Below are 13,663 nucleotides of genomic sequence, written 5' to 3' on the forward strand. Positions count from 1 at the left end.
TTAATATTGATACATTTCTTTTGTCTTTACACAATTAGATAATTCTAGGTTTCATTTTTCATTTTTAAAAAACAGCAGTTTCTAAAGAATAAAAAGAAATTAAAGCAAAAATCATAAGTGTAGCAGCTCATCAAAGGACGACAGTTTCACACTCCCAACCTTAATTTTTCTAGCCCTTCTGGGTTTTTTTTCTTCTTTTACTTCAGTTGTTTTGGTGCTTAAAGGTTTTGCTGCACTTCAAATTCAGTTTAATTACTGCAGTTCATTCTCGTATACAAACAAAGGCACTTTATTTATCGAGATAAATAAGTTGATTGAGTTTAAATTTCTTAGTGCTCGTTCACTCAGTGTGAAAATATACAACAGCTTTGGATCCCAAACAACTGCAGACAACAAAACATTTCTTTTGACCGTCAGGTTTTCTTACCACTACACATTCTGTTCTTTTGATCTTAATTAAAAAATCAGTTTTGAAGCTTTGAGCAGAAGTTTCTGAACTAAAGTGGCAACATCACATGCAAATCACTGGAAATATTTTATTAAAATAGCATCTTCACATCGATATGATACTGCACACCCGTGACATGAAAATTTCACAAACACAATATCTTTAAAAACAATTATGGCGCCGTAAACCGTTGCTCTGGAGGATTTTGTCCACAACCCGCCGTGCGGTGCAGGTCTGGCAGACTGACGCAACAAGACGTCCAGTGGGGAAACGAACTCGGACGGCTGCTCTCCAGACAAGAAAAACCACGAAATTGACGAACGCCGTTCGTTTCCGCGAAGTCGGAGCTGCTCACCAGGATTCTCACGGCAGTGTATTAAATATAGCAAGAACAGCAAGAAGTCCACGAAAAAAAACACTCCCAAAACATGGGCTGGATTTCCAATCTTCCGCTCCAGCAGGTAGCCTCTTTGATTCAGGCTGGTCCATCAGTTTTGAAAACTTCGGGGAGGGAAACCTCTCCAAATCACAGCTGCCGCTCTGACCACAAGGCATCATCCGCTTTTAAAGAGAGCTCAGAGAGAAAAGCCACGTCCGTGACCCAACAACGGGACACTGTTCCCAAAAAGTGCTCTACTCAGCAGGGTACATCAGAGAGAAGCTCCTGTCTGACGGTGGAGGAGTGTTTGGCAGAGCAGACCGCTGCTGCTCAGTTGTGTCTGGGCCTTCCTTTCTTCATGCGGGCTGCTTTAGGTTTGGGGATGTACTGGTTGTTGGCCTGGTGTTCCAGTTCTCTGCTGAAATACTGAATAGTTTTATTCAGACCTTCCTCCAGCGGCACCTGTTCACAACAAAACATCGTTACTCCACTTAGTATAAATAACTGACATGTGCTACAGACAGGTTCAGCTACACAGATAGTTGTGGTTCTTTGAAGTGGGGCTTTGAGCAAATGAACAACTTCCTTTTTTGATGAAAGAGAGATTAGCTTTTAAGCTAATTGCTAGTGAGTGTATGACCAACAGAAAAAAACTTTCTGCTACCTTAAAACTACAATCTTAAAAAAGTCATTGTGCTTTCTTGGTACATTAATACATCATGGCAGAGTAGTACGCCTTCACATTTGTCTTTGAATGTTATAAATGGAGATGTACAGATAAACTTAAGACTGAAGTTAGAGGATTTTAAACTTAACCAGTCCTCATTGATGGTTAGCTAAAAACGACAAACCCTTTCTGCCTCTAGCACTAAACTAGACGTTTGTTTTGATTGCACTGACCCAAAATACTCTGCACTATAGTCCACTTCCTGCTTTTGTAGCGGTCTCTGGTCTGCTTGGCATTCACATATAAACCACATCAGAGTTCACTTCAACAGAACCAAGACCTAGGTTTTTAGGTTTTGGTCTTAATGAGCCAGACTTTCTAGGTAAGCAAACCAGAGTTCAGTTAAAGTGGACTAAACAGGGCTGGTGTGAATGCACCCTATTGTCTCCTATATAGCTTCGCTAACTTATTACTATTGTGTGCGAACTTTTCAACAAGATATATGAAAGTTTTTAAACTTTCAAACACTACATATAGATCTTTTTATTTCAGCATGAAAGAAATCCCTAAGGTTTCTCCTCTACAATCATGTTTCGTGTCCGTTTCAGTTTCACGGCTTAAAGCCTCCAAGGATTTAGCATTTGAGCTTTAAAGCAACTTTTATGTCAACAACCAAAGGCTGCATGTGTGGACAGGAACAGCTCATGTCGTGCAGCACATATACCACGGGTTCCCAGCCGAGCATCATCTTGGCTTTTCGGATGTCGGGTCGCCTCCTCTGGGGATCGTCCTGGGCCTCCGACAGAAACTGGATCTGACTTCGGCTCACTGCGCGTCCGCGATAAGCGTTTGGATTCATACGAATGTGTTTAGGGACAGAGAATAACATGTTCACAGGGGGAAAAAAACCCAGTAATAACATTAAACTTTTATGAGGTTCCAGATTTCAAAGAGTGTGGATGTTTTTTCCCCTTTTTTTTTAACCGCAGTTTTAGAAAAATAAATATTAATTGATGAAATAAAATAGCAGAGAACAAACTGATGTCAGGTTTTTACATTATTACCTAGTAAAACCTTTTCCCTGTCTTCCGTTCCCTTCAGATGAACGTATCTATGTGCCACATACAGTGACACACTCAACGCGATATGAATGCATATTTTCTACATAATTTATTCTGTGTTGGTCTGAAAATTGTACAAGAGATAAGCGTGAGCGAGGGATTACAGGGGTCAGAAGCCTACACACTGACAGCGAGAGGGATTACCGTCTTACCAACAAGACTCTTGATGAGTTGGGCGAACTCCAATATGGTGTGTTCTTCTGGGTTTCCCTGAAATGACAACATTTATGTTCATTAAAACCTTCATACACATGAAGATGCATAAGAAACGCTTCCATTCCTATGAAGAATAAACTTTGTACATCAGATTTTAAGAACGTTGCTCACCAAGTTGACTGGGCTGCTGATGTTGCTGTTCATCAGCAACACGAGGCCGTTAACCAGGTCGCTGCAAAAAAACAAGGCAGAAATAAGACAGTTTCGCCAACATCAACATTACAAAGTTTAATATATATGTGATAAAAATGCTATTGATTATTTAATCAGTAAAACCATTTTGAATGTGCTTCCAAAACTCACAGTATAATCCAAATGCTTACCTTCATTGTATAAAAAGAGACAAAACAATTTTCCCTCACTCTGACAGTAAATCAGACTAATACTTTTGGATAGATGGGGATTACGATATTTTCATCCTTATAAATGTCAGAATAAATTGACATACATTTCCTTAGAATACGTTTGGGGTTTTTTTTGGTGGGGGGGGTTTGAACCAGAGAGATTTCCTCGAAGCCTGACCGGTTTGGAAAAACTTTTGCAAAACAGAAAAAACTATTGTCAATTTTAAATGCAAGATATTATCTGACTCCTGAAATCTGGAGTTGAATCAAAAGGTGCTTCAAGAAAACCACTAGGTGTGAACACGTCCACCAGGTTGTTGCTGCAGCATTTATTTTTTTTAAATATTTTTTTTCTAGACATTATTACGGTATTGCTATCTACCAGACTTTTTTTAGGCTCAGGTCCAAAGCTCAGAGACTTGTCGTGCACAAATTATAATCCGAGGAAATCATTCCACTTCAATAAGGAAGTACTGTGAATGTTACCATGCAACTTCAGTGTTGCATGGTTACCAGATTGCAGATCTAACCATCTGATTTAAAAGCTGATTTGTAATCTTTTTCCAATTTATACTCTAAAGATTAGATGGGAAAAAAAATTGTGGATAGACAGTAGGAGAGAGACATTTAAAGCTTCAGTAACTGATTGTTGTGACACTGCAAATGTTGAAAGGCTACCGAAATTTTTTACAATATTGTTTGTGGCTGAAAATTGAGGCTCTTTTGTCGGCAAAGGGATTATTATTCTGACTTTCCTCTGTAGATCTTTGAGTTTGAAACCTCAATAAATTTACATCAATACATTTCGATGACTAAAGGTTAAGTGCAAATTGTACAATTCTACCAACAATAAACAAAATAATTGCAGCTCTTAAAGATATGAACTGAGTTTTTGGGGGTTTTTTTCACTGATAATTGATTTCTGAAGACTACTTTCACAAATGACGGGAAAACTGACTCAAAGAAACTAAATCATAAACAATCATTATCAGATTTCATAAACAACAAACCTGAGTAGCAGAACCACAGACATGTAGTAGTAGAGATCATGAACTATTAGATGTTTTTCCTCTAGAATTGATGGCAACAATGAAAGTGTCTTTGACGCAAAAGGGATATTTCCACTGTTTTTCTGACATCCTGACAAAATTGGATCAGTTAAAATCGGAAGCATCTGGAGAAACATCAGTTTTACGAACTACTCTACCCTAATTTCACAAAATACCAAAAAGTAGGAATGTCAGTGCCTTGTGTTTTTATTTCTAATCTTAGTTAAACCCAGTTCAAGAACCTAAAAACCCAGCAGTAAAGGAATCTAAAGAGTTGAAAAGAATCAGTGCGCGAATTCTTCTGTCAGCAACATAAAAGTCAAAATGATTATTTAAATAGGTATAAAAAAATCTGATGTGATTTGGCAAAGATGAAGATTAGCTGAATAAAAATCAACGCAAAAGCTACTAATGGGAATAATAGCTATTTGGGAAAATTCTCAAATGATCTCTTATTTAAGCAAAATAAGAGATAACTTGAAAAGTTACACTTCCATAATACTCTAAGTTTCTAGAGGGGGCAGTGAAGCATCTCCTAAAAAAATGGAGAACAAAAGAAAAGTACTAAAAGTAGCCGGTGTCAACAAATGAAACTATAATTATCATAAAAACTGAACTTAGCACCACTTAGTGCCTGTTGCACAATCTTATTCTGGTGCAACATTTCATCAATTTTTCCTACTGAGATCTGATGTCATTTAGCACCTAAAATGTCGAAACGTTTTGATCTCTGAGCCACGTATGCAAACAGATCTCTCTAAGGCTTTTGAAATTCTATTCACTGGTATTTGTTGTTTTACTGCTTTAAAAATAGAACATATTTTTGCTTTAAACTGCATCTGAAAAGGCTTAAAACGGAGCAGAGTGGTTAATTGACACAGATGGGATGGTTGAGTGAAAGAACAGAGTCTCTGTTTATGAAAGTTCACTTGGAATACCAGAGGAAGATAACGTCGCCGTATTGACTGCCAAGCTACACATTTAATTTAATGGACGAAATCTGAGATGATGCTCAGGCTCTGAGCAAATGGCCTTATGCAACACGCTCGGCACCAAAACCTTTAGGAGCTCTTTGTCACTGAACTGACGCTGAATATTAGGTTACCGAATGCTATGCTGTCGTTCTTGGTAATTATATCTGAAATAAATGCATAGATGGATGTGGCGCAACAAGAAACACATTGCGCCTGCAGTGATTTAGAGGCTCCTGGTTATTAACAGACTGAATCGATTGTGGCCATTTTATTTCGTACTGTTCCAGGAAAACTGCTTTGTTCCCTAATCCAATAAGACGGTTGCGGCCGACTTTGTAAATCAAAACAATTTTAGGAACTTAGAACGCAGAATTCCCCTCCATCAAAAAGCGGCTAAAGTTAGTTTGTGGTATTTCTCAGCATAATTGTTTGTTGTCCAAAGAAAAGCTGTAATTTACAATAATATGACCCCAATTAGCTTTTAAGGTGCTTCAGCCATTACTTTATTAAAAAGACATGTTTGTCCTTGATAGAACATGATTACTGGGCCAAAAATCATTAGCTGGGACTTATTGATTAAACATGTTGTGATCTTTTGTTTGACATCGGAGCTTCAGCTTGTGTCCATTCAAACAGCCCAATTATGCAACGTACAGAGTGTGCATGTATGGTATATAAAAGATAATAACCTACCAAGTATCGTGTTGAAGCAGTCGTATTATTATAATCTTGGACACATTGATATTTGGTCCAGAATGCAGCCCTACAGAACATTTGAACTGGTTTTGGAAATCAGATAAGATACAATATTTATCCCATTAAGATGTACGAGTGCACTCACATTGAGATAAAACTTGTAAAACTTGAAACAAGTCATAAATTTTCTGAACCAACAATGCTTTTATTTTGAAGAACTGAAAACTTTGTAACAATAAGGCCAGTCCATGAGTCAGGAAGTAGATTCTGGTAGTGAGTCGTGTGTGGTTCTTATCATAAAACTACAGCCAAGCATGAACTTTTTTTTTTATCAATGATTTATGAGTAAGACCTGTTGTTAAGTCAAACGCACCCATGAACACAAAACCTTGAACATTTCTGTCGGCTTACTGACGGTAAAAGGTTGATTGGTTGAGCTACTCTTATCTTGTTGAAAACCTCAGGTCATAGTCAAGTCTCAGGTTTTTAGAGCACTCGTCTAAGTCTTAGGTATTTGTTTTTACAGCTTTAGTTGGAGACCAATTCACACACTCAAGATCTGTTTTGGAAATGCCATGAGAACTGGAAAACTAAAGGCTGGAATCCAAACAAAAACACACACAAAGAAATTGGGCCTTTCAAAATGACTTTTTTCATAAGCAGGACTCTTTCCCTTGAGGTACAAAGGAAACATCAACAGTTTTTCTGAGCCAACAGAGCAAAATAAACATGAAAATATATAATACAAACACAGCTAACAACACACAACAACTGAGAGCAGATGATCTTTTTGCTCTATGTATCAAACTTATCACATGAAGGCATTTTCTAAGCCATTCTGATTTAGATGTCCACAGTATAATCGCAGTCTTACTGTGTAGAAATCTTTTCATATTGAACAAATAAAACAAAACTCCAGAAATTTCACCATGTCACTCTTGACAAGTCTAACTGGACGTTAATCTATTTTTTTTATCTGAGGTCAGGGGAACATAATGTTGGTTTACCAAAAGGCTTCAAGCGTTTTTTTTTCTTTTTTTATAAAATGCATTAATATAAAAGTTCACCAAACACTGTTGACACAAACGTCACACAGGGCAGCAGGTACATGGTGTGATGAGAGATAGGAAGACTTCAAATGCTCTGTGTCTCTGATCTCCCTCTGTCAAATCGTTGAAATTAATCTCCTCGTCCTCCACAAGCAAACCGATAACTACTGTTTGAACCTGGAAAATATTGATATTTTCTGACTCAGACCTGAAGCTGTTTCAGTCTGACTCAACGCCGATTATAAATTCCTTCAAGGAATTCACTGAACAACATACTGAACGGTATGTCCCATTAAATCTATACATCAAAAAGGGGGAAAACAAAAACTGTTTTACACCAGTGAATCTTTAGGGAACAAAATCACCAAACACAAGTAAAAAAACACAACAAGGAGTAAAAACTTACACACAACTAAACTCAATATTGGATAAAAGCAAAAAAAAGCTAATTCCTACCTACATATGGAAGCTCTATTGGGATCCAGTACCGTACACCTAAAAGAACATAAGTAGCAAAACATTGCGAAAAAAAAAATACATCCCTCATAAAATAACCTATCGCATGCTAAGTAAGAAGTATGTAGGAGCGCAAGCGCAACAATCCATAGCAATCACCAAGTGAGAAAACAAAAATCCTGTCTGAGAGGAATCCATTTATCACAGGAAAGAATTGAAAGGCGATGATGTAAAAAACTCAAAAATGCATACAGTGAGAGGTTCTCCTTGTAGCGCCTGAAGGATGAAATTACTGACGACCCGTCCGTCATTCATGTGCATCCGGGAACCAAACGTGTTGAAGATTCTTGCCACTCTCACCTCCACACCTTCCTGCAAGTACAGAGGAAGGGGAGTTATGGTGCACAAGCTTTTACATTTCCCTCAGCCTTATTCACCTAATCTGCAAGAGGCTTAGAGCAAATGTTGTATTGCATCAACAAGAACTGACTAAAGTATGGTTAACTTTATTCTTTCAGCCCCTAGGAATATGTCTTGTGATCATATTTAAAGTGCTTTGAAAATGCTGGTTGTTGATGTAGTTTATTCTACATCTTTGATAACTTGTATCTCATAAAATCTTCACATAGATTGACCTGATTCACCAAATGGTTCATCAGTGTTGGAAAGTACAAAAAAGGTCAAAAACAGTGTTACTGACTTTAATCTGACAAAGCTGGGTTTGACGATGATCCAAGATGCAAGGGACAACTTCTGGGATTTCCAATCGTTTTCATTCATTAGTATATCTTTGCAGGAATGAATGCTCAATATCAAAACTAGCACTACATTATTTATGTCCAAGCTACTTTTCAATGCCTCTTGGGCGTTCAACTGCATGAATTTAAGCCAGAGGCCTTGAACTCCATCCTTGAGAGGTATATTGTCCTCCAGCTTCCAGATGGACATACAGTGAGAGATTCTCACTTTATGTGAGAACCAATCCAGTCTAAGAACTACACTAGGTATTCGTTCGATTGCTTTGAGTGCTTCATGTCCTACACACAAACCGCGATGTCCGCCTACATCTGTCTCCTACGGCTGTATAACTTTCTATTCATAGTAAATGTTAAACGTTAGGCACGTACCGTAAAGGTTAATCGGTTTAGAGGACATAATAAATTGTTCCATCTGACACGTTCAGAATGACTTTTATATTTTAGTGTCAATGTTCTTCTTTGTCAATGTTTTTGGAATGGGTTTATGGAATATTTTAACAAATTCAGGTTGCTTTAATTAAAATCACCTCACCGTCACCCAAACTTAAATAACACCTCTACCCAACGTTACACAAACAAAGCAAGAATAGTTTATAATATTCTAGTATACAATCTTTTAGTATCTTTTTGTAAAATTGAGGGAAGAATTTCCAGGAATAATGTAAAAGAAAGAGTCAGCACAAGGTAAAAGTTGAGCAATTATATAAACTACATTAGCATAACAAACTATTTCTATACAAATAATAAAAAAAACTAAAACAAGCAAAGTTGTATATAATGCTTATTTGTTTTGCAGAAACACAACAGACCCTGCCAAATCCTGTCAGCAGATTGGGGGAACACCTGGTCGCATTTAACCTTTCCACTATAGCATGGTAATATCATCTTAAGGTTAGAACGTCTTTTATGATTGAGTTCAAGGAAAAGTCGACGAGAACAAAACTTTGCACACCAATTATGTTTGCTTAGCCATTTAACAAATTACTTTAAAACAAAACAGAATAACCTAAATATTTCATCTGAAAGAGAAGATGAGAAATCATGTTTACATGCTGGCCTGATGTAAAACAAAAAGATAAAGCTATGAACCAGAATTTGCTTTTCCCCCAGTTTTATGCCCACAAGCTACAAATAGCTGCCTTTCATTAAAGACGCCATTATGAGAACAATCCCATTCATAAAAAGAACAGCACATTATGCATATCACATAAATTGAACGCATTGGACATGTAGGATAAATCTAATTTCCCAATTTATGTCTTGGTGAACATCTAAAACCTCACCTACTACAGACAGTAAATGAACGCGAGCCCCTTCGTGATGGATAACGATTATAAAACCTCTGCTTTTATAATCTGTTGGCCTTCTTAAAGTCAGCCTCACGCATCAAGAAAAACACTTTGAATGCTAAGTGGAGACCTATTTGGGAATAATGCATGAATAAAAACATGAAAATTATGCAGATCGTTCTCTTGAAAATGTAGATCATGAAATTCATAAGACCTGACTTGCAAAGAAATTCAATACGTTGAAGATCAAGGACACGGTAAATAGAATACGCTGAGGAAGCACTGACAAGTGGTTTTGTAGACATGTTGAGTGTAAATGATGATCTTTGTCATTAAAGCCAACTTCAGCCCAGGCGTGGCTCCAGCAACAAGCAGCTGCAGTTTCTCTAATAGAGAAAATGCTCAAGAAGAAAATGTTCAAAGTCCATAAAAAAAAAAAAAACATGACAATTATGGTCGTGTCCACCTCTTCTTTATATTTAATGTAAAAAAAAAATAGCTTGCTCAATCAAATAATTTTAAGGAGTTAAGATATTCTAACCTTAAAACTACCGCAGTTTTATGCACCAGCAAAATGTTTAGGGGGGAAAAAAATGACATTTATAATAGAGAAGCAACATTTTTTTCAAACTGCACAATATAATAAAACAACAGTATCTAAGAAACCTGTTTAAACCTTAGGGCAATTTTTTACTGCAGTTAAACTAAACATTTGTTTTGAGCCACAAAAGTAACATGTTATGTTTATTAAAAAAAAAAAAAAAACTATTACAGGAACCCTTTTTTTTTTTTTTTTTAAGAAATCAAACTTAAGAACTCTTTCTCTCATTTTAGGGTCAATACATGTTTCCATTGAGACATTCAATTTTTATATATAAAAAAATAATGCAAAAAATCAAACAAACAAAAAAACAATCTTCTTCGTCCAGGAAGCAAATTTGTGAAATTACCTTTATATGTTAAAATTTTGCTAATTTTTTGGTGGTATTTTTTTCCAAAGTTAATGAGAGCCTAAATAGAGGGTCTAAAGAGCCACATGTAACTCTACTGTCGCACATTGGAGATTTCTGACCCAGCGACATTCAGTCAGGCAGCTTTAGGCGATGCCTCACCTGCCGTCATGTGAAAATATCAAATTTATTCATATCTTTGTGATGGAAGAATATTCACAAAATGCACAACGAAATAATAGTGTCAGTACCTTTCAGCAAAACCATCAATAGTCACAATTTATAACGGGGGGAAAATAAATTGCAATCATTAAAAAATGAATATGTATTATCATTCTAATAATAATACAATTAAATCAGCCGTGTAAGTCGTGCCTTTTCAGCCTCCGCTCCATCTTCCTGTTTTAAATGTTAACGACTTTTGATTATATGACTAGGCGGTAGATGTGATGTGCGATATTCTTGTCCATCCTCACAGCCCGACTGTCAGCTGGGTTTTTTTTTTTTTTTTTTTTTTTTTTAGGGCAGCTGTTTCCGAGAATATTTCTAGCAGGTGTGAAAAAAAATAATGAGCAGCTGAGGAAGAGCAGGAGACAGGAATAGATAAATAAATACCACCTGCCTGAAGGAAAGGCAAAAGGAGTCGGTCATATCTGATCATGAAAGGCTGCCGTCACTCAGGTCATTATCAAAAAGGCTCTACATAAAACTCAAATGATTTGAAGGTTGTGCATCATCATTTTCCATGAGTTCATAACTGATTCGATCTCAAAACAACTAACGCTGTCGCTGCTCATGAGCTTGTGAAAGTGACACCGCTGTTGCACATTTTACAATTAATTTTTTGACAACTTTCCAAACTGTTCAATTTTCAACCATACTCCATATGTCCACAAAAAATAAAAAACAATTTCAACCAAATCCACAGATGGCACTTTATCCTCCAGCATCAGGAGCTGACAGTTTCTGCCCATAAATATTAGCCTGACTTTGGAAAAAAAAAAAAAGGACCACATGATTGCGATAACTCTCATGGAGGCGAGCACATCGTCCTGCTACACGTTCCCCGTCGACAACTCGGGGACCGATGGTCACGTGCCCCAGTAGTCCTCATTTGGGAGCACCTCGGACTGGAAACAAAATTAAGACAAATTTTTAGATCTTTTTAATTTAGACTAAGATAAACACATAAAAGAGGCTCGTTCAATTCTTGATTTCTACAGAAGAAAAACATGTTTACTCGACACATACTGAAAATTTAAAGTGTTTAAAGATTAACTAAAAGAACCTCGGAGGAATTCAACTTTGTATGCAGCCTCCAATGCTGATATAAGCAATTAAAAATAATTTTTCGTCTGAATGCTTAATTGCGTTATCCATTCACAAACAAGATGCTTCTTAGAGGCACTTGCTGTAATCCAACATCAAAATACTCAAACTGATCCCGCCATCAGTCTGAAGATAACCATTTATGCCCGACTGCAAAAACAAAGAAGGCACAACCAAATAAATTGAATACAAGGCTGTTAGATTGGTGTGCTGCACCTTGTGTTGTTGTGCAAGGTGTTGCATCCCTCCCCTATAACTCCTTTACCTGAGAGGTTCCCTGAATCGCTAATCCTCACTTCCTACTATGGGAGGTCAACACCGAACCAGCCATCTACCTCTGCGGTACTTACATCCCTAAGCCTGCAGAGTTAAAACCCACCTCATAATTCATAGAGAATCTATTTCGCTGGTTTATCCGAGAAGACTGATCAGGACTTCTACCAGAAAACATCTGAATATCTCCTCCCTCTTCCTTCTATGAATTAAGCAATCAGCAACGTTTCACAGATCACACTCGTTAAACGGCTGCCCTCTCCTTATCTACATCTGCCTCCTGGAACTGATCCAGGTTATGATTTAGTGACTCATAAGGAGTCCCAGGTATGCCGTTTTAATACTTTTTTGCTAAAGCAACTGATTGATATCTTTCATAAATTTGTGAATCATGCACAAAGACCGTTTTACTACCATTGAAGAGATTTACAGCGGCAATAATCGAACGTGCACCCTTAATTAGTAAAGCTTAGAAAGCGTCAGTACAGCTTGATTCAAAATCCCAGAACAAAATGAAAAATCTAACTAATCCAACATATTTATTCTTGACGCTGCATCTAAAAAAAATCTAAGAGGAAGTTTTAGGATCAAGCTTTTCATGCGCACTAATCTTGTGGTTGCACTGCAGCAGTAAATCAAGCTCACTTGATTTCACTGCCGGGGTTTAGGCTGCGTCTGCTGCCATCAACACAGTCATTCTTGGTGATCAGCTCTGCTTAAGCATCTGGATACCGAGAGGTGATTTGTGAGATTCAAGTTGCTCATAACTGATAAGAACAACATTGTTTTTTTTTTTTTCTGTCTGCTTTGTTTATGTGCGCTCACTGCAATCGCTGGTTGTGTGTCAACGCCCGTCCAAGTCTGCTGCTGATTGGTTTATGATGACTACTTTACTCTTCCTCAGCCAATTGGCAGCACATATGCGATTCTTCTCACTCCCCTGAAGATTGCTTTGATCTTCTATGTGCTGAATTAGAGCAGCGTGCCACATTTTACTTTGAGTAAGGAAAACAACGTTGCAACGATGGAAAAGTCATTTGTTAGATTACTTGTCACTGAAAAATGCAATGCTGTTAGTAACAGTTTATTTTCTGCCATTGTTCCCATCACTGGTCAGAGCAGATCTTCTGGAGACAAAAGGTTTAAAGAACTGCAGGTCAGTTCTTTCCTTTCTCCACCACTGGCTTAACTGGATACTTGGAAACTCCTTGGAAAGCAAGGAATTCAAACTATTCTTCATCTTTGTCTTGAGGACTTAAACCTTTTGAAGGAGAACAGTCAGACTACAACAAACAGCTTCTTCACCTTTACTGATCAGAGGACTTGAAGACTTTCTTGGATGGAAGAAGCAACAGCTTCAAAAGTTTTATTTATTTATTTTTGTGCATTTTGCTCGACTAGATTCTTTTAATGCTCGTAATTTGGAAAAATAAAATTAGTACACCACAATCAAACACAGGTTTCTACTTCACATGATCTCTCACCTTAGCGAAAAAAAAAAAAATCATAATTCATTTAATTTAATATCTAATCACTTAGCATGCCTGATTCAACAAGCAGGAAATCATAGTTCAATTGAATCGTGGTTGTACTGCAAAGTATGCCTCTATAAAGGAAAACAACACATCACCACAGCTGCTGCCAGTGCTGTAAGGGAAAAGCAGA

At 37.2% G+C, this 13,663-nt stretch overlaps 1 protein-coding gene across 1 annotated transcript in view; it reads right to left on the bottom strand.

Moving 5' to 3' along the window:
- Nucleotides 1-273: 273 nt before the first annotated feature.
- Nucleotides 274-13,663, bottom strand: part of uxs1 (UDP-glucuronate decarboxylase 1) — a 35,813-nt gene continuing 22,423 nt past the window's right edge. Inside the window, exons 10-15 of the mRNA XM_081602929.1 lie at nucleotides 7,652-7,808; nucleotides 7,418-7,438; nucleotides 2,943-3,026; nucleotides 2,768-2,825; nucleotides 2,219-2,322; nucleotides 274-1,289 (exon numbers count right to left, since the gene is read on the bottom strand). Coding sequence (XP_081459055.1) covers nucleotides 1,158-1,289; nucleotides 2,219-2,322; nucleotides 2,768-2,825; nucleotides 2,943-3,026; nucleotides 7,418-7,438; nucleotides 7,652-7,808 — 556 coding nt within the window. The 3' untranslated portion in view covers nucleotides 274-1,157. The remainder of the gene's footprint in view (nucleotides 1,290-2,218; nucleotides 2,323-2,767; nucleotides 2,826-2,942; nucleotides 3,027-7,417; nucleotides 7,439-7,651; nucleotides 7,809-13,663) is intronic.

This window comes from Poecilia reticulata, chromosome 2 (assembly GCF_904066995.2).
Source record: "Poecilia reticulata chromosome 2, P_reticulata-male-v2, whole genome shotgun sequence".
In the NCBI taxonomy this organism is placed as follows: Eukaryota; Metazoa; Chordata; class Actinopteri; order Cyprinodontiformes; family Poeciliidae; genus Poecilia; species Poecilia reticulata.